The 22,504-nt window shown below is 37.9% G+C and overlaps 1 protein-coding gene across 3 annotated transcripts in view; it reads right to left on the minus strand.

Annotated features, from left to right (window-relative positions):
* Positions 1–5,415: 5,415 nt before the first annotated feature.
* LOC138708747 (talin-1-like) overlaps positions 5,416–22,504 on the minus strand; it is an 86,809-nt gene continuing 69,720 nt past the window's right edge. For all 3 annotated transcript variants that reach the window (XM_069838883.1, XM_069838884.1, XM_069838885.1), the window contains exons 26-32: positions 18,884–19,009; positions 17,927–18,043; positions 14,741–14,926; positions 11,903–12,119; positions 9,529–9,653; positions 9,085–9,210; positions 5,416–6,256 (exon numbers count right to left, since the gene is read on the minus strand). In XM_069838883.1, coding sequence (XP_069694984.1) covers positions 5,777–6,256; positions 9,085–9,210; positions 9,529–9,653; positions 11,903–12,119; positions 14,741–14,926; positions 17,927–18,043; positions 18,884–19,009 — 1,377 coding nt within the window. In that variant the 3' untranslated portion in view covers positions 5,416–5,776. The remainder of the gene's footprint in view (positions 6,257–9,084; positions 9,211–9,528; positions 9,654–11,902; positions 12,120–14,740; positions 14,927–17,926; positions 18,044–18,883; positions 19,010–22,504) is intronic.

Here is a 22,504-nt window from a genome sequence, read left to right on the forward strand (position 1 = left end):
TCGCGTTCCATAATCCCTTTCAATTTATTTTTAACATTTTCATAACCAATTTGAGAATGGTAATCCCCAGATCTATCACCAAAGCATGGCACGTCCTCAGGTTGCGGATCGAGGAGACGGCTTCCAGATATGGAGGGTAGCTGTGAATATATTGAATAAGCAGTCGCAGACAGCTGATGAGGGGTGGTCCTCCAGCTTGGGGGTTTGGCGAAGGGCTAACAACCCATCACTGTAAAAAACAGCTTGTTACGAATCCTTCAAATAGCCTCGGAATGAGACTGATTCTCTGGCACGACCATCTGAAAGAATTTATAAAACAGTTATATTACCGGTTCTTCTGTATGGTTGTGAAACTTGGACTCTCACTCTGAGAGAGGAACATACGTTAAGGGTGTTTGAGAATAAGGTTCTTAGGAAAATATTTGGGGCTAAGAGGGATGAAGTTACAGGAGAATGGAGAAAGTTACACAACACAGAACTGCACGCATTGCATTCTTCACCTGACATAATTAGGAACTTAAAATCCAGACGTTTGAGATGGGCAGGGCATGTAGCACATATGGGCGAATCCAGAAATGCATATAGAGTGTTAGTTGGGAGACCGGAGGGAAAAAGACCTTTAGGGAGGCCGAGACGTAGATGGGAGGATAATATTAAAATGGATTTGAGGGAGGTGGGGTGTGATGATAGAGACTGGATTAATCTTGCTCAGGATAGGGACCGATGGCGGGCTTATGTGAGGGCGGCAATGAACCTCCGGTTCCTTAAAAGCCAGTAAGTAAGTAAGTAATCCTCAGATCTATGCTTTCCAAATTAGTAGGGCATTGGCATTAGGGACGAACCTCTGCTCATCTCAGGCATGTACCATTATTAGGCGCTTTCCTTTTGATACCGGCGCTAGGTCATGTGTTGAGTCATGGAGGTGGAATGATAATGTATGACTCATTGAATACTGTACACACTATTTCTTTCCTTAGTTCTATAATTAGAAATTAGCCTCACATAGTTTAAATTCTTTTGCTTAATACTGTATATTTTTCAACTCATAACGACCTATTTGTTTTCGTTTCCTTTCAAGAAAATTCCAGTTCTTTTTTAGCAGAGATCTAACATTAGTATTGCCCCTATTAAATCCATTGTCTCTCTCAGTTTTATTCTTACTGCAGAGACTGTTGGATTGCATTTCTCAATGACGTAAAAGTCACACACTATCCTTCGCACTACACTTTCATCAACTGCGTCTAGTTACAAGATACTATTTTTTAATTTTTTTTTTCTTTTCCGACGTTTCGTTGCCACTATCTATTTTCCTCACTTGTCATAATTTTTTGGACACTACTACTACACACAAGCACAGAAATAACTAGTTGTAGGCCTATATCATTAATGACAACTTAACAGTACAGGACATGTTAGCAAACTGACAAAAAAACAGTAGCATTTGCTATTACTTTGGCACAGCTTGTGTTATTCCAACACGGGACATGCAGATTGTGGGAGGAAGGACTCAAGCAACCCTAAATGTCTTTGACATGTTAATTCAACCAGTTTAAAACTCTTGGTGGGACAATTCCTTCTGTATAAGGCTGGTATTACACTATCAAAGATATATGTCAAAAATCTTTTATAAAATGCTAGCTGAAAGTACTCGGTATTGCCTGAGTTTTTCTTTTTGCTTCTGTTTTTAATTAAACTGGTTGTTAGACTTTTCGAAAGTCCCTGAAACTCAACTATAGACACCTAAAACGAATTGTCTTTACTAAGCTTTCCTCGTCCATCAAGATGAATCTTTACATAGCGTCACTTACGTGAATTAATGAACTTCTTAGCCAAATGTCCGTCAGGGTTAACTCAATTTGAAACAGCTATAAATCAGGCACCGAAAAGAAAACATTTAATCACGTGCTTTATATTCAACTGTTTTTTTAAATTTGTAGGTATATACAGTACATATATTTTTTTTGTTTATTTATTTATTCTGTTGTAGTTAAGGCCATCATGCCTTCTCTTCCACATCACTAGAATAGAAGTAAAATAATATAAATACCAGTATCAAACTATAAAGAAAAACCAAACGAAAACATATACAGGTTACAGTCACACAAACTTTAAATGAGTTAGCACTGTCTTGAAGTTCAGCAAAACAAAAACACACCCCTCGGTTCCTATACACCCACTTAACCTTGACTGAATGTTCTACAGATACTTACCTCTATTATTGACAGGCCTTGTAAGTTGGATTTACAAGTGGACTGGTTGCTAGAGAAACTGATTGTTGTTACAACTCATAACAGCACTGTATTAATGCTGTTATAGTATATGAATAGTGCTGTTATATAATATTACAGTACCAATGAATTACAGCCAATTTTCCATAACTGTTCAATATTTATGTTCATGGACATGTTAGAATTAATTAATTAATTTATTTATTTATTCTTCATACTGAGCAGGTTAGTGGGGTGGTAGAGAGCTGACCTTGCATTCAGGAGGTCCGGGGATCAATCCCAGGCTGGCAATCCTAACTGAGGTTTTTCATGGTTTCCTCAGTTATTTCCAGGCAAATGCCGGGATTGTACCTCTTGAAAGTCCGGCCATGGACGGCGATCCTTCCCTTAATCCTTTCATATGTGTGAGTGAATGATGTGTAATGTCTTAAATGTTTGTGTTGTATCGGAGGCGGTCCTGGCATTGAGTTGATCCCTCATCCGGGGAGGCCCTCCATGTCCTTGTGTGGTCAAAAAAGTATGTATGTAATCCAATAGACTAATTCCTCTCTCAACAGGTCACATCCCTATAAGGCTCGTGTGGCATGGGTAGTATAAATGAACCTAAAAGGGAGAGGTAAACTACGATGAAGAAAGAAAGATTTATTCTTTATTTTTATTTCTGGCGGAATCACAGCTTTCAATCATCTTAGTTGCTATGATATAAGTGGATGTATCATAACACCAACTTTCACTATTCTTTTCAGCAAAATAATCCCCTTTTTACATTAACTAAAATTGCGGAGTATTACAAACTCTATTCTTTGGGTTACTTGTTACCTATTGGCCTACAATGAAACGACACGCAAAGCCCTTTGAAAATAAATTTACTCTATATTTTCAATGAAAAAAAGTATGGTAAAAATTATACAGTATTTGCAGTTCTAAAAATATGATCATCCAAAAAATAGTATGCAATACACGTGTTAAATACATATAACAGGATCTCAGAAATAAAAACTTTTCCTCCATTCCGTTATAATCACAGAGGCATACGTAAGGGAGGGTTTACCGGGTTTAACCCCCCTTTAACTTCTCTTAAAAATTACATAATTAGATTTGAATATTTCTTTATCCATAATCGTTTTCCCTTCTCTAATTATTCACTGTCAGAGTAACACAAGATATAGTTCGCCTACCCCTTCTTCAATATTGGTGCTGCGGCACATTCGAATTATAACAATGCTACAAGTATCTTTATTATAGAGAGACTTACTGCCTAGTACCGACCTTGTAATAAAATGAAGCCGACATAATGGCAAATGTTGTTGTTTTCTAATGCCAGGCGTTTGACAATAAAGTCATTTGACCTCTTGCACTCCAATATTTTTCAAAGATATTATCATGGCCAGTCACTGAAGCACCGATTTTGAGGTGTTCAGAATCCATTTCTTGGTTTGAGTTGCACAATGGGCAGTTAGGGGACTGATATATTCCAATTCTATGCAGGTGTTTGGCCAAACAATCATGGCCTGTTGCCAATCTAAATGCAGCTACAGACGATTTTCGTGGTAAATCGGGAATTAACTGTGGATTTTGATGCAGAGAGTTCCATTTTTTCCCTTGAGATTGTGTTATCAAATTTTGTTTGTTGAAGTCTAAGTATGTAGATTTAGTAACAGGTCTGTAAGTAGCAGTGCTGCCCTTCTTTGCTAGTGCATCCTCATTCTCGTTTCCCAGGATTCCTCAATGGGATGGTATCCATTAGTATACAATTCTTTTATTGAGTGATATTAATTGAGAGAGCATTTTAGTTATTTCTGACACAATGTCAAATGTAACTTGATGCAAAAGATATTGGAAAGGTTGTTTTGACAGTTCTGTAGTGCAGATGTTCAATATTGTGCATTGTCGATTTTAAACTCATTTTAAGAGTGGTAGTCATCCATTAGTTTGAGTTCTGACTTTATTGTGAAACGTTCATTTAAGTTTTTGGTGCATTTGACAGTTCACATTTTTAATAATAATAATAATAATAATAATAATAATAATAATAATAATAATAATAATAATAATAATTTTAATAATAATACATACATACAATTTAAAATACTGATAATGTAAATTGTAACAAATTTTAATAATGACCCCTTCTCAACAAAATTCTGTGTACGCCATTGCATAATCATAATTATTATTTGTCATAAGTAGAGCCTGGATATTTAGGCATTTATTTTGGTTAAAATAGGCAGGCATATAGGCACTAAAAATAGTAAAAATAGGCATTTATTATTCATGGAAACAGACAAAAAATAGACAAATATTTAATAAACTATCCCATACGGTACTTACTTTCCTTGGTTACATGTCACAACAAGATGCTTTTTTAAGTTGTCAACTGTCATAGTGAGCCGCCTGTCAGAGAGAAAGTTTTTTATGGTGGAAAAAGATCTTTCTACTTCTACTGAAGTGATTGGAGCAAACTTAAAACAACTTATTTCAGAAGGACTGTCTCTACTTTCTTTCAAAGATCGGGAAAAACCGACTGTGTATTGTCTCAAAAAGAGGGGTGTGAGAAGGGATTAGAGACTTCAAAGTACGCGTGACTTGTGCGTGCAAGCGACAACAGTAACGGGACCTGGAGACTTGCTTTTAATACTTCCCTCATCCCCTTTCTTTCACTGGTAACCCCGAAGTGACCTGAGCACTGAGGGTTATACTGTTCAAACATCTTTGTTAAGTGACATAAAAGATGGAATCGGTAGGGGAGAAAAGTTTACGACTTCTTGGAAACATGTGTATTGCTGAAGAATAACATTCTCAGCAAATATTTGTGTGAGGTGAATATATATTTTTAATTTGTATAACTGTTCTTTTTTGTTTTTTGATATTATAATTTATGTGTGGTTTATTTTAAATGCATTAAAAATATAGAAAATGTACAATAACGACGTAAAAAGGCTAAAAAAGGCATTTAATCTTAAAATAGGCAAGGGGAGCTAAAATAGGCAAAAAAGGCAAAATAAAAATTGGGCCTATCATCCCCAAATGTGTGGAAATGTGTTTATCTCTAAAAGGTCTTTCATACATACACTCAGTTTAAAAAAGGCATTTTGCCACAGTCTACTATATACAGTCACGAAGCTTGAGTTTTGAGAGTGCTAGAAACAATAGACTGTGACGGTTCTATTTTGCATTGCCTGTAATGAGGCGATATTAGCGATCCTAGTGGTGAGCAACTATCTAATGTTTGCATATTTACTACGTATTGAGCTTCGCAACTGTATATACTAGACTGTGATTTTGCCTAACATCCAGGCTCTAGTCATAAGCACCAAGTAAGTGCTATGGATATAGTCAAATGTACAAATATTTTTAGTGAAATACAAAAGTAAAAATGTTATATTTACAGGAGTATTATAATATTCCTCAAGGCTCTAAAAGGGATTTTGTATGAGCCACTGATATAATACTGTTTACACTCACAGAGTGGGCCTCAGGAGGTAACCTGGTAAACAGGTTAATGGCAGAAATTTTGGACATTACCAAATCAGTTTAATTTATAACATTCAGGACTCAGGCTTGGACTTGTACTTGGCTTGGCGAATAGCAGTCAGGCGATTACGGGCGTCTTCCAGCTCTCGCTCGATGCGCAGCACATCAGCTAGTGCGTTCATCTCCTGCTTGATGCGGGGCACCATGCCCGTGTCCAGCACCAGGCTGCGCTGCTCTTCCTGCTTCATGGCTTGCTGCGCTGCCTTCACCAGGCTGTCGGTCGCCCGCTTCACTGCGTTGCCGGCCGACTGCAGGCGTTTGGTGCTGTCCGCATCGGGGTCCGCCTTAACCTTGCAGGCCAAGATCAACTGCGCCGTGGACGATGCCACTTTCTTAGCACTCGAGATCAGCATATCCTCACAGGCCATGCCTTGCACTAGTGAGTTGGCGGATTCCACCAGGCTGTGAGTTGCAGCTGCCACCAGGCGAGCTGCTGAGATCAGACCCTCTGACCACTGGCCATCATCCGAGCTTGTCAGCGGGCTCCTGCTTACCTGTTACGTGGCCAGTTAAACGTCTGATTATAACCAACAATAATAAAGAGTTACTTAAATGACAGCTGTGAGCAGTCCGTGATGAAGATAAATGCAAACAAGACGAAGACTATGTTGATCTAAATGAGGGGTGGAAAGCAATGATGGATCGTTAATGTTTAGGTGAGGTGTGCTGGTTGTCACAATAAAAAAAATTAAGACACAACGTTTCGAAGGGTGGTTCTCTCTTCGTCTTCAGGTGGAAGGAAGGAAAGAAGAGAAAACATCTACTGTTGGGATCGTTACGTACAGCTATTCTGTATGAAGAGAGAACCACCCTTCGAAACGTTGTGTCTTAATTTTTTGATTGTGACAACCAGCAATGGAAAAAGTCCAAACCCCTCACCTAAACATTAACGAAGACTATGGTTATCAGAAGAAAAGTAAAGAAGGTAAACTTGAGAATTCTAAATGAGGCAGTAGAACAAGTGGACAGCTTCAAATACTTGGGGTGTACTATAAGCAGTAACATGAGCTGCTACCAGGAAGTCAAGAGGAGGATAGCAATGGCAAAGAAAGCTTTTAATAGAAAAAGGAGCATCTTCTGCGGACCTCTGGAAAAAGAACTAAGGAAGAGACTAGCTTTCTGACGCGACTTTATATAGTTGCACATGACAACTATTGCTGCCCTCGACAACAGTACAGACTCCACGCACTGGTTTGCATTTCAGTGGCTCACATTATTGTATTTAAGCCATTCCATTCAGTGAGGGAGGTGATACGGTATGCGATGGTATGGAATACTGCCACTGGTTTCTATGGCCAGAAAAATGTGATCGTAAGAATTTGTTTATACATTTCTTCACAGCAAAGAGTACTATCTGTTTGCTCCGTAAATCTAAACCACAGCCTTCTGGAACTGTATTCAGCGTCTATTTAGACATATTTATTTGATAAGCTCAACCCCTGCAATGTTTACAGCGGTAGTATTTCAAGTATAGAAGGCTGTGGTCTGTAGCTTGGGGTGGCCATTGTTGTCAATTTAGTGATTGTGTCATTTTTTTTGTTGCACTTTTTATTAATAATTAAGTAAGGCAATTTGAAGCTTTAACATTATTTTAAATGATAAGTCTCAAAGGACATTGTAAAATAATCTAGTAAATAGCTGAAGTAACTTGAAATTATGTTATTAAGGAATTTAATGTGTTGCATAAGCTTAAAAAATTCGCGTTACTGACTGCACGAAACAATTTATTGTATACATCATTTATCTCACGCATTATCTTTTTTCGATGAAGTAGACATTTCACAGAAAATTTCTAAATACACCAAAACAATGGGAATAATTAACAACATTATGAAACCTTCCCTCGTGCAAAGGCATACTCGAATTCGCCTTTACAAGACCTTGGCGAGACCTGTACTTTGTTACGGCAGTGAGGCATGGACATTGAGGAAGAAAGACGAAAGCAGAATAACGGCTAATGAAATGAAATTTATGAGATATACAGCAGGATATACGAAATGGGATCACAAACGCAATGAAGATGTAGTGTAAGAATTACAACTAGAACCTGTAATTAATCACGTAAAACATTATCAGAACAACTGGATAAATCATCTGCATCGCATGCATAGAGATAGAATCCCAAGAGTCATGCTGCACTATTGTCCAAACGGGAAGAGATCTCTTGGTCGTCCAAAGAACCGCTGGATTGGAAATTCAACTGTGAGATCGTAACAGGCCATTTGGCCTAATACTTGAAGGGAAGAAGAAGAAGAAGAAGACAATTCGCGGGTGCTCGTGTAAAAGGGGTTAAGTCTAATTGTAAGGTTTGTAAACTTCTCTTCTTTGGTACTGAACAAAACCCCTTTGTCACAAAATATGGAGCACTGTAACTGCATCATAGCTGGAAGAATGACTTAACCCCTTCAACACAAGAGAAAAGTAATTGTGGATAGTTCAAATCTGTACTTATTCCAGTGTAGCCAAATCAACTTAACTCCCTTTACACGAGCACCCGCGAATTTATCTCTATGTTGTAAGGAAGGGGGTATCCCTGTTTTAAATTGAGGTATGCCAGAGGAAAATTTTGGGGTAGCATACCACCTCTGGTTTTTTCCCCGCTTCCCTCACTGATTCCATTCATGCAAATGGATTGAAAAGAAGGTAAGGGTATTTCCTTTGCACTTCATGAAGATGTTTGGGGGACATGGAGGTAGAGCTCCATGCTTTCATGACCTTGACATGTCATGAGGTGGCACGGTCTAACTGCCTTTAACCGCTGAGAAGGACCAGGTATGGTACTCAATTTCATAGGAGACTGAGTGAACATTCTCTTATTCACACACACGCACGCTTACAGAGAGAAAGGGGATGAGGAAGAGGGAAGAGAAATGGGATGGAGAGAGTGATATACAGTACATAGACAAACATAAACAAATACTTTCTGACAAATGTACATGCAAACAGAAAAACAGAGTCTCACACACAAATGGACATGTGCACACAAGTTTTTTTTTTTAATTGGGTTATTTTACGACGCTGTATCAACATCTAGGTTATTTAGCGTCTGAATGATATGAAGGTGATAATGCTGGTGAAAAGAATCCGGGGTCCAACACCGAAAGTTACCCAGCATTTGCTCATATTGGGTTGAGGGAAAACCCCGGAAAAAACTTCAACCAGATAACTTGCCCCAACCGGGATTCGAACCCGGGCCACCTGGTTTCGCGGCCAGACGCGCTGACCGTTACTCCACAGGTGTGGTCTGTGCACACAGGTAAATAGGCTACAGACAAGCAACTTCCTCTCTTTCTCTTTCACATAGGCTACACATGACCCTCACCTTGCCCTGTTCGACAAGTTCTCGCTGTGCGGCTGTCGCTGCTCTCAGAAGAGCGGAGTTGGCTGTGGCAATAGACTTGGCAGCTTCCAGAATCATTTCGTCAAAGTTGAGACTCTCATCTACTTCCTGTAACATAACCAATAAATCGTACTAATACCCATATTATGTGGAAATAGTCCCGTTAACTGGAAATGAACAACTTTTTGGAAAGTCTTAAAGCAAAAAGACCATACAATTAAGTGACATATCAAAAGTTATTTGTTTGATTTCTATTGAAGATATCATCTTCGTCGTCATCTCTCTCTTCCTTTCTGGCAGCAGAGCACAGCCATGCACTGCTGCCACCACCACCAACATATGTCACACGTCTCACAGTGACAACGTATCTGTATACATGTGTGTATCCACTGAAACATCACACATCTCATAACGATAGGCATTCACCTGCATCTGTCTCCTGGGTCGCAAGCTCGCCAATTTTTTTGCTGCAGCCTCAATGGAAGCAGCTGCTCCCAGTAATTCGTTTTCTGCAATAACTGTTGGATCATCTGGATCTTCCCAGTTTGACCCTGTAATCAAACATGATAACCATGGGTGAGAGGACAGCTTCATAATCGAGAGAGAAAAAAACATGATTTCTCCCCTCCTCCCATTACAACAAATCAATTAAATTTTTAGGATCTTTCACGTAACAATACGGAGCTGCGCTTGGACGTGAGTTCGATTCCCACTTGGGCTGAGTATCTTGTTGAATTTTTTCCAAGATTTTTCCTAAAGATAATATTTTTATTTATGGAGAAACTTAAAAAGAATTTGCATCGGAATCTGCATATTATGTTTGAAGAACTGAAAGACAATGTAAGAAGGGAAATTTCAGCAATTTCACAATAAGAACTAATGCGTAGGCCTATTAATGCAAATTTTCTTAAAAGGTGTGAGAGATATATAGCCTCCTGAGTCCTGAGACATTTGTTTTATTTTTAAAGTTCAATATAATTCTACACTTAAAAAAAAAAAAGTCACTGGCATGAAGAAAAATGTTGAAAAAATTCTGCAGGTTACAGTTAGGGCACAAATGCAGGTATATTATACTATAATTCGGGTCTCTGCACATACATCTTATATCATAATCATGTATGAAATATAGTATAGTATACTTTCAAGACTCAGGAAGATAGCAGCACAAGGACATCATTTGCAACATCTTCTATGACAAAGGTAGGTGATTATGTTAATGTAATTTTCATGAGCAATTTCTGTTAAGGGACTCTGAATACCCGACTCTTCTGACAAACAGCGTGCTTCCAGCTACCATGAGCGCTTACACACTCAGAGATGAACGTCTATTTGAAGGCTGTGTAGTTATACGTTTTGTTTAGTCAATTGCCCAAAGACAGGTTTGAACCTCATAAGTGACTCTAAAAAGATATCACTCATGAGGTAACTAAGCCAAGAGATAATGGGGTAGAGTGGCCAAAGAACTCAATAATTGTCTATTTCTATCTTCAACATTTCTCATTGGGTTGTCGCTAATGGTTCATGCTTGCCATTCGATCCAGAAGACCGAGAATCATAGTTGAAACCCATCTGACAACGCTGGATTTCTGAAGATGATAAAAGCCTTAAAATAGCTTTCTTCAAAGAGGAGATCTGTGTCGTAAATTTATAGCAAGTGAAGAAATTCTGACCCTGACTCAGAGGTCTCTGGGCAATATTCATTGCAATTTCTTGTCAAAGTCAAAATTGAACTCTGATCACTAACAGCTTATCATCCATGGCAATGAATTCCGCGTCAAAAATTAATTTCTACATACCGACTAGCAGAGTTGAGGGACAAACTAACATTTCTCAATGGCGTATAGCTTTTTCACAACTTCGAGCGGGAATCGAACCTGCGACTTCCTGTTTTCCGGTCAGGCGCTCTACCACTGAGCTATCGAGTTCGTCTCACGCCAAAGGCTTGGAATTATCCTTTCATACTGGCGACTCTGTTATAGAGTACTGTCCATAGTCGCAGGTTCGATTCCCGCTCGAGGTTGTGAAATTTTCCTTCATACCATGGCAAGATTGTGACTATAATAGTATTTAAATTCATTAATTTGTCACATCAACGGACGTGTATACGTCACCAAACATCGTAAGATGAAGATTACATGTGTAAAGTTTCTTTCAAGCCATAAGCAGTGCTGACTAGATCAGACACTATGGACAGTACTCTATAACAGAGTCGCCAGTATGAAAGGATAATTCCAAGCCTCTGGCGTGAGACAAACTCGATAGCTCAGTGGTAGAGCGCCTGACCGGAAAACAGGAAGTTGCAGGTTCGATTCCCGCTCGAGGTTGTGAAATTTTCCTTCATACCATGGCATGATTGTGACTATAATAGTATTTAAATTCATTAATATGTCACATCAACGGACGTATATACGTCACCAAACATCGTAAGATGAAGATTACATGTGTAAAGTTTCTTTCAACCCATAAGCAGTGCTGACTAGATCAGACACTATGGACAGTACTCTATAACAGAGTTGCCAGTATGAAAGGATAATTCCAAGCCTTTGGCGTGAGACGAACACGATAGCTCAGTGGTAGAGCGCCTGACCGGAAAACAGGAAGTTGCAGGTTCGATTCCCGCTCGAAGTTGTGAAATTTTTCTTTCATACCATGGCATGATTGTGACTATAATAGTATTTAAATTCATTAATATGTCATATCAACGGAAGTGTATACGTCACCAAACATCGTAAGATGAAGATCACAGGCGTATAGCTATTTGACATTCTCTCTGTAATTGTAACGGGTTGACTGACTGTACCCTTGAGCAGCTCGGCTGACGTCACCAATTCCGTGATGCACTGCGCAATGTTTCGTGAGACTGATGACAGATTTTGTTTGGCGTCGGCTGCTCCACCTGGACGGGTCACTATTTGCAGGATGATCTGCAGCAACTCGCGATACTGCACAGCCACGCCGTTACCTGCTTGTAGTGTACGCATGCGAAGTTTCTCTCCATCTGCAGAGTTGGCTGTTGCCTACAACAGACCCAGCAACTTTCAGAACATTGTTAGACATTTGTACAACTTGTGACCAAATAAAACACTGTGGAATAAAAATGTAGGCTACTTTCTTCCCATTTAGACTGCCATGTCCCCTTTTATTCGGAAATGTTACGTTTCTTTTTTTAAAACACAGAATACACTATGTCTTAATTAGTTCGTATTTGATGTACAGTTTCCATTAAGATACCTGACAATCAATAGCTTTTAAAATCTGCTAATAACTGTAAGACACTATCAAATTCACGCAAAATGCCGGTAAAAGAGGAACAATGAAACACTTCTGCATTATAAAATTATTTTATACTCGACCATGCCGAAATGTAGTAATTATACACCTGGTAGCAGCCCTTTAATGGACCTCATTAAAGTACACCTATTCATTAAAGTTCAGGTGTTCCATCAATCAGAAAACAACATTGTAGCAATATGAAAGCGCAAGTATCGATTATTCTCGGATATGCAATCGAAAGGCAACTAGCGAAACGTCACGGAGGCTGGAAATTCAATACTGTCGCAGAAGGTTATGTTCTGTTACTATAATAATTAGAGTTAATTGTAAATAATATTCAAATAAATTCAATTTGTCATCTCGTTTTTCAATGTCTAAATCAATTTCAAGGTTATATCAAGATTAATGTTTATTTTACTCTCTAGATTATATTAAGGTCAATGACATTTGTTTCTCGGAAAAAATCAATACTTTCGCGTCTGCGTACATCTCACAATTTACGAGATATTGCACAAGGTCAATTCTGATCCCCAGTCAGATAAGAATAACATGAATACTTATGAATACTTTCAAGTTAGAAATATGGTCGAGCATAAAAAATCGTATGAAACTTGCCTATAATGGTAATTAAGACGCTCGTATGAAAATTATGAAACTCGCGCTCGTTTCATAAACAAACATACTCGCGTCTTAATTACTACCATTATAGGCTCGTTGCATAATGTACTATTAAATACTGGTACTTGAATGAAATTGCAATGACAATAACAGCAATAATAATAATGAAATGTTACGTAGGGGAGCACAATGTAACAGCCGACATCTTGTTGGATCACATCTTGATCCTGACAAACGCTGCAATGTGTGCAGTTAGTTCACAGGACTGGGTGTCATATTGTCAACATGTCGTGAAGATAGAGGAGGAATACTAGAGGAAATACGGGATCCTAAAACCAGCGTGGATGAAATTATTGTGCGCCAGGATATCAATAAAAAGACAGCCAAGTGATGACAGCTCGCCATGTGACAGCGAATGAGGAGGAAGGTTCTACAAATAATGATGACGTCAATATAATATAATTTTGTTTTTTTTTTTAATGTATTTCAGATAATATTCGAAAGTTAAAACTGAAATTGAATACAGGTAAACAGTGATATAGGCTAGAATGTTCAAGTCACTATATTATGTAAATATTTAATGCGTAGAACATGCTTGCTGGCCTAAATCATGCAAACTATTTTAGGGTCTGTCGAAAAGAAGTATGGACTTTAAAGAATCCACTACGCTCAAAATGTGGAACCCCTGTTCTAGCCAATAAACATGAAATTATTTCAAACTCGCCAGTAGTACCAATGGCGAATGTTTTTCGTTCAGTTAGTAGCGCCTTCTCTGCAGCGACTATCAACTGAGTTGTCTTGTTCGTAGGATTAGGGAGCTCAGAGTTCAAGTTATAAGGCACACAGAGTATATATAATAAAGTTTTCTATATGTTGTTGTTGTTTTCTAATGCCAGGCGTTTGACAATAAAGTCATTTGACCTCTTGCACTCCAATATTTTTCAAAGATATTATCATGGCCAGCCACTGAAGCACAGATTTTGAGGTGTTCCGAATCCATTTCTTGGTTTGAGTTGCACAATGGGCAGTTCGGGGACTGATATATTCCAATTCTACGCAGGTGTTTGGCCAAACAATCATGGCCTGTTGCCAATCTAAATGCAGCTACAGACGATTTTCGTGGTAAATCGGGAATTAACTGTGGATTATGATGCAGAGAATTCCATTTTTTCCTTTGAGATTGTGTTATCAAATTTTGTTTGTTGAAGTCTAAGTATGTAGATTTAATAAATCTTTTCACAGAGTAATACGTAGATTTAGTAACAGGTCTGTAAGTAGCAGTGCTGCCCTTCTTTGCTAAAGCATCCGCATTCTCGTTTCCCAGGATTCCACAATGGGATGGTATCCATTGGAATACAATTCTTTTATTGAGTGATATTAATTGAGAGAGCATTTTAGTTATTTCTGCTGTTTGAGATGAAGGTGTGTGTCTAGAGACTATTGATAGAATAGCTGCTTTGGAGTCTGACAAGTTTTCTATATGAGGAGGGACATGCAGTCTAGTATTTTCCACTCCAGATCTTCTTGTGCGCATTTTAAAAATTCGTAAGATACAAATGTTGTTTTCGTTTTGTAACACGAAGAACCGAACAGTCGAAAAAGAATAATTTAATGATTGGTGACTTGGTGATTGCTAATCGCCTGACTTTTATAATGCAATATTTTGCAGACTATATGTTGTGAATATACCCACGCCAGGTATAGTATAAGGCACTTTAACAATAGCACAAAGAATTTTCTTTGGCACCTTGCAAATAGTCAGCATGTCCGACATAGCTTTGCGGCCCATATTGGCAGCCGCGATGATATCGTCCTGCTTGCCACTGCTGCTGGCTGCTACAGCCTTGGCAGTCGCCACAGTGATGACCTTGGTGCACCGCACCAACTCCTCTGGGGTCGCGTGGATCTTCTGCTGTTCTGGAGACTGCAGGATCTGTAACAGGGAGATAGTTCATGCAGCTGTGCATGGTGAAGGGAGTGTGAAAACTTGTGTTGGCATTAGAGATATCTGCCGAAATAAATCAAGAACTTCAATACAATAATTACCAATTCTGCTAATGCTACTGTGGTGGTTTTGATATGAAAAAGAAGTGAGTCACTAAGTGCAAATAATAAGAAAATATTCGAACATTCGAAATAAATAATAAACAAATAAAATTCAAGTGTTCGCGTAGGCTCCGCGGCTGGTGTACATGGTCTGTGGATAAGCTTCAGGGCTTCTACCGCGTTGTCTTGGTGTTGGTGGCTGACGTTTCGACCGCTGTGTTGTGGTCATCTTCAGAGCAGTTGTTGGATAAGGAAATAGTCTGCGAGCTCGTATATATATATATAGTAGTCTCGATGGGGGGAGTACTTTTGGTGATAGGTCGTAGGTTCTCCTTCTGGCATCTGATTGGTCCTACGTTGTCCAATCCGGTTGAGGTCTGTATGAAGGGGAGTATTCATATTAAATACTGGCCCTCATAAGCGAAACGTCAGCCACCAACACCAAGACAATGGGGTAGAAGCCCCGAAGCTTATCCACAGACCAAATAAAATTCAAGTTTAAAATGAACGTAATTAAAACAAGTAGCACAGTAAATACTGGTACTGGTATTAGAAATAACAACTTAACACTCGTTCTTAAATATGGTAACTTGCTGAGTTAGATGCACCAATGGAAAGCGATAGACAAACACACAGATACGTATCACAACTGAGCAACGGATTCACTGACAAGGCTGCTATACTGACTGTGGTATGATGCTTCCAAAGCTTTCGAAATGTTATAGGAATAAATGAAGAGGAAATAAGAAAAGCTGCATATCTGTTGACCTTAATGCATATATTCAACTACGGCAGATATTAACCCATATAACTTAAGTTCTTCACAAGTAAATTAGCTATAAAAGAATTGTTGATTTCGAATATGTATGTATTTATTCACACAGCAAATGGGTATATGCCCGGTGGCAGTGGTAACTAATTACCGGTACACTCAATAATGAAACACAATTAATAATAAATTAATAATAATAATAATTAATACTAATAATAATAATAACAACAGGGAGCATCCTAAATTAAATGAAGCACTATGACTTAAAATAACATTTAAAGTAAATCTAATTTGTATCTTAACCCTAAGTTCGAACTAAAACCCACGAGTATGATATGTTCATGCATGCACAAGTACCTTTCAGCACTACACTCATTTCGCTGACAACGCACTCACTGCACTGGAACTACGACACATTTCACTGATACTATCCTGATTTCACTAACACTACAAAAACATTTCACTGTTCAAATACTTTGTTTAGCCTATATTTAAACTGGTGATAATGGTCAGACAGGCTTAAAAATCATGTGCTGACGTGTACCTACATCTATTCTCAATATTATCGGTAGAAAAAATATCCAGTGCCATGAATCGAATCCTGTAGAAAATGTGAAAAGAAACGAGTGGAACACCAGTGATGGCTGCATGTTGTTTAATATCCTAAACTATGCGATTAATTCTTGGAAAAAATGATAGATCATTAAGAATTCGACTGCTATACAAGTCTTAAAATTTTTAATTTAAATTGATTTCATTCACGCTAAACAATTTCAATCCAAAACACAGTAATGTTATGTTTCCTTATTATTTTACTCTTAACAATATTAATATCACCAACAGCTTCATCCCTCCTTGCCATGTCCTACACTCCCGTGATCCTTAGGGATATAAAACAGAAATATTAATCATATATAACTAAACATAATACTCTTCAGATGTGATTCGATTGATAGCTTGTTCGGCCGCAAACAGAGCGCACCTGGGTTAGAGTCGTGGTAGAGAAATGCAGATTTATCTCCTACAGGGACTGAGCATGTCCTAGTCTTGTTTTTGTAAATGTGATGATTACTGAGCTTCGCTTTTCGAGGGCCAGAACTGGACTTTATTTAGACTTAAGTAGTGGCTCTGCACTATTTTTATCATATGGCTATGGATTTTCGCTATAATGTGAATGTCTAATGTTGGTTTAAAATTATCTATCTTCCAGTTGGTTATTATCTATCTGCCTATGATGGAGAAATTGAAGCTATACATGTTGCCTTAAATCAACTTTTATTCCATATGGATAAATTCACAAACGCTGTCATCCTCTCGGACTCAAAAGCAGCCATTTTGTCCATAAATAAAACTGACCACCCCTACACAGAACAAATCAATAATTGTCAAAAAATACTTGCAAATTTAAAAGAACGTGGCAAAACAGTTGTGTTACAGTGGATCCCAGGACATTGTAATCTGCATGGGAACGAACAGGCTGACACATTAGCTAAGAAGGGTGCCAATCTCAAAATAAACCCACGGAAACCTTTGTTATTTAGCTCAGTAAAACAATATATCAAGCAACTACAAAAAAATAATCACCACGGCAACAAGAACTGGACATAAACATTTCGCAACAACGTAGGAAATTACTGAAGGATATACCTCCTGAACCCAGAAGACTGGCAGTTGCAAGCTTTCGTCTTAACACTGAACATGACATTCTGGGTAAACACCTCAGTCGTCTTGGCATCCTTCCATCAGCATCCTGCATTTTGTGCCATCAACAGGAAGACATGGACAGACAATATGTTGCAAAATGCCCTGCTCTGAAATCCTCCAAGGAAGTCGGCCGCTACTGGGAAGCCAGAGCCCGAATGTTTTTAATTACTTAATCCGTAGTTTTGTTCACCACTTTCTTGTTTTTCCCTCAGTCAATGATAGTAAATATCATGTACTAGCCATTAGATAAATAAATAATTATCTAACAATGGGGACGAAACGAACCAAGGGTCAAATCCTCGAAAGAGGTGATAGTTGTGGTAATGATGATGATGGCTGGGTGGATGAAACATACTGGTAGCATTCTAATACAAATCAACAGTTTCTGTTCAAGTACATATTGTGACTCACCCTGATCTCCTGTGTGATGGCCTCAATGGTGGACTCGAGAGCACATCTGCCACGTGTATGTTCATCCTCGACGGCCTTGACAGTCTTAAGCAGTGACGTTATGCTGGTCATCATTATCTGAATCCATAATAAATGCATAGTGACAGTAGGACAAGAGTAGTGAGGGAAAGTAGTATATGATAAGTACATCTGAGATGGATTAAGGACATCAGAATAAGGAGCTATTTTTTAATTTGAAATACAATGAAACTCTGTTTCAAAATATTTCTACAAAATTGCATTATTTATGTTCTGTATCTTAACCTCTTGAGTTCTGAGACATTTGTTGTTTTATGTTTAAAGTTCGATATAATTCTAAACTTAAAGAAAAAGTCACTGACATGAGGGAAATACTGAAAAAATTCTGCAGGTTGCAGTTAGGGCACAAATGCAAGTATATTATACTATACTTCGGGTCTCTGCACATACATCTTATATCATAATCATGTATGAAGTATGGTATACTCTCAGGACTCAGGAGGTTATGATAGGTTTCACAACTATCACATAAACAGAATCGCATTACTAAAGTAGCGGTAACAACAATGATCTGTCACACTTTTCCAAGACGTATGTTTGGTATAGTGATAGCAATGTACGTCCCTAATAGTGGCACAACTTCAGAGATAAAGTGGTGGCTGTAGTATTGTTATAATGACAAATATTTTCCCCATTAAATAACCTTCAGTTATATGATTTCCAGTGATTTTCGTTAATGTTAGATCGAAAAATTTCTGAATATAGTGTAGGGGTTACAATGGGCTTGAGAAATCTTGTAGAGGTATGTACGTTTTTACAATCGTGTAAATAATATGAGCAAGTATTCTCGCTATATGATTCCTGGGCATTCGAGGCTTTTTTTCAAAACAGAGTAGAGTTATATTATATGTGACAAAATAATTCCTTAAGACTGCATACCTTTTCAGAGTCCTTCAGGTGATTCATGGATGGGTCATTAACGTTCTTCCCCGATGCTGTCTTGGTCGCCAGTATCAGATCTGAGAGGGCTGAAGACACGTCCTTCACTGCATTGATCAGCATCACCTGCATGTAGCACAATGGTCATTATATGTTTGCGTTTCTTGTAATGGGAAACTTTGATGCTACAAAAATTTATTTCGAGATTTAGACAGAGACATGCATGTTTTTGCATACCTGACAAAAGAAAAGCTTTTTTTTGGCATATTGTCTATCTGTCCGTCCATCCGCCTGTTTGTACTGCGATTTTTCCTATTTATTGGATGGATTTTGCTCATATTCAATATCTGTGAGAAAATGTATCTGAGAATATTACACAAGATCGACCTAAACTAAAATAGTTTTTAATAAAAATAAAGTATTTATAAAAAAAAATACAAGCCACCAGCATGGCTCAGTCGGTTAAGGCACTTGCCTGCCTGTCTGAAGTTGCGTTCGGGCGCGGGTTCGATCCCCGCTTGGGCTGATTACATGGTTGGGTTTTTTTCCGAGGTTTTCCCCAACCGTAATGTGAATGCAAGGTAATCTATGGCGAATCCTCGGCCTCATCTCGCCAAATATCATCTCACTATCACCAATCTCATCGCGCTAAATAACCTAGTAGTTGATACAGCGTCGTTAAATAACCAACTAAACAAATTAAAAAATACAAAAAGACAAATTATTCAAACCTGCTATTTATTTTCCTAGAGTAAATACTGTGATGGTGTAAAAATGGGTTTCGAGATTTTTATAGCAATATTTTCTCAGCACCTTTACACCGGGGACAGAACATCTAGAAGCTTGGAGACCGTTACTTTTAAGCGGTCCGACTATCCCTCCTCCCGCACTAGCAGGTACGCTACCATTCATCTTCAAAACATTTTCTGACCGGAAGTTATTGTATTGTGAGAGCGCAGATGGATCAGTGAAAGTAAGTGATCAACGTTTTCAGTTTGTAGTGCAACGAACAATTCTGCTGTTTGGGCTCTTCTGTAGTGACGTCACTGAAGCCTCTAGTTGTTCTGTCCCCGGTGTGAGCCTACTATCTGCCTGGTTACAGAGATCTCTCCTAAACTGTTGGATGAATTTTGCTCATATTCAGTCTCTATGAATAAATTTATCCGAATATGATGCACATGGAAATAGTGAATAGTAAATAACTGTTGAATTTGCCATATTCTTTGTTGATATAATGAACGTAACTCTGAGACTCCCAGTGAAACTTGTCCGCCCTCTGCTGAAGAATGTTTTATACTGTGAAGATGTTTTCTGTACATCACAAGACGTTACAGGTTTTCTGTACATCACAAGACGTTACAGTAACTGTGTTCACATATTACAGAAACGAGGAGCTGGCACTGCCAAATTTACGTAAATATCAGAAACTGGTATATTACTAAAATGATTACAATTATAGTCCCGTCGCTCTAATTTCCGGCAGCCAATCACGCTGCAGGTTGGCTACATTTAAACGTGTGCGTCTTGTGATTCGCTGATGAACACGTCAAGCATTTCCTAAGGCTGGATAAGTACTTAATATAATCGCCCGCCATTTTGGCTCAATCGTTGGCGTTCACAGACAGCACATGAGGACGTTAATTGCCGTTCAATTATTTGCTCAATTACAGTGCGTTTGATTTATTATCATAGGAGCTACGACATGATAATATAGTATAGTATAGTATTTATTAGCTGTCGTTATAGCAAAAGCTAATGACATTGTCAAATTACACGTGTGAAATTATAGTGCAAAAATGAAAATTATTCTATTACAACACTAAACATAAAACAAAATGATCACAAATACTCCTTAGAGTTTACAATTGAGAGTCAAGATTATCAAAATTAGGCTAATATCTAGATGGAAATTGTAACACACTGATCACAAATATTATTTGATATGCTCCGTTTAATTATATACCGGTACAATAAAACAAAAATTCACTTAACAATTTATGAGAATTTCCTAATATATTACAGAATAATAATACAATTCAGAGAAAGAAACCTAAAAAATATCAACAGCTTGCTTTTCTGATTCAAAATATTCTTGTACAGAATAGAATGGGTTTCTAAGAAGCCACGTTTTCACTTTGACTTTGAATATGTCAAGTGACACTTCCTGTGCTTCCTGTGGTAACATGTTGAACATTCTACAGCCCAACATGTTAGGACTACTTTTAACTTTGGATAGTCTGCAAAATGGTATGTCCAGTTTTTCTTTATTCCGAGTATTATACTCATGTTTATCCATCCTACTGGTGAAGCCATAATAACGGTGTGGCAAATAGATCCCTCGTCTGGTAGCTTGGCAACGAAAGAACAAAAATGGCGAACGATACTACCTACCTAGACTTTATAGAGCCTTGACTTCCTAAGACGTAAGCAAAGAGGAGGAGTCACGCCGGGAATAACAGCGTCGCGACTATATCTTTCCAGTTGTCAAAAGTACCTATAAGACATGCTACTTTCTTAATAAATATGAGCATCAAGAAGTGGCAAAGAACAGTAAAATTAGGAATTTTCTTATAGGAGAGGAACAAATACACGCAAAATATTTTTACGACCATGAAAAGAACCGGCAGTCTCACAAGTCACGAAATTATGCACATAATCATTTAGGATACCCGAAAATTGTCGATAAATGCATAATTACTGTAGAAGAATATCACTTTTCCATGTGTTTAAAAATGTTACGTGTAACATGGATATAAATCCAGTCTCCAATCATTACTATCACAACTTCCAAGACGATTCCAGTGTCCATTTAGTTTCCTATATAATAGGTACCGGTATTTGGTTTACTTTCCATGGGGATATAGACGACCATACTGACAGTACGCCTGTTTTAAAAAAGATATAACAGTTGCACAAACACTTTAAGCCATGTATAGATTCTGGAGGCAGTTAATAAAACATTACAAGTTGGAGGGATTTTCTGTGATTTATCCAAAGCATTTGACTGTAATCATAAATGCTGCTAGATAAATTAGATTATTATGGAATAATCTATGGTTTCACTCATATCTCATAGATAGGAAACAGAAAGTTGAAATCAATACAACTATGAAATCTGCATCGACATGGGGAACTATTAATAATGGAATTCCTCAAGGATCAATATTAGGTCCCCTACTTTTTCTAGTGTTTATAAATGATCTTGCCCCCCTAATAAAAGATGTAGGTCATCCCATATTATTTGCAGATGACACAAGTATAGTAATTATAGCCAATAACTCCAACACATTCCAATCTTCAACAGAGGAAATTCTCTTCAAAATATGTGACTGGTTCTCAGTCAATAAATTAGTATTAAATTGTAACAAAACTAACATAATTTAATTTAAATCATGTCCAAATTCAACGTCGCAAATTTATAGCGCAATAATTAATAATAGATCCCTATTAGAAACAACAACAACAACCAAATTTCTTGGCTCAAAAATCGATAATGTGTTAAATTGGAAAAATCATATTAAAGAAATTACCCACAAGCTAAATTCAGCTTGTTTTGCTATTAGATCTATGCAAAAGATAGTAAATATCAATACCTTAAAAACAATATACTTTGCATACTTC

The sequence above is a fragment of the Periplaneta americana genome, chromosome 11 (genome assembly GCF_040183065.1).
Source record: "Periplaneta americana isolate PAMFEO1 chromosome 11, P.americana_PAMFEO1_priV1, whole genome shotgun sequence".
NCBI lineage: Eukaryota > Metazoa > Arthropoda > Insecta > Blattodea > Blattidae > Periplaneta > Periplaneta americana.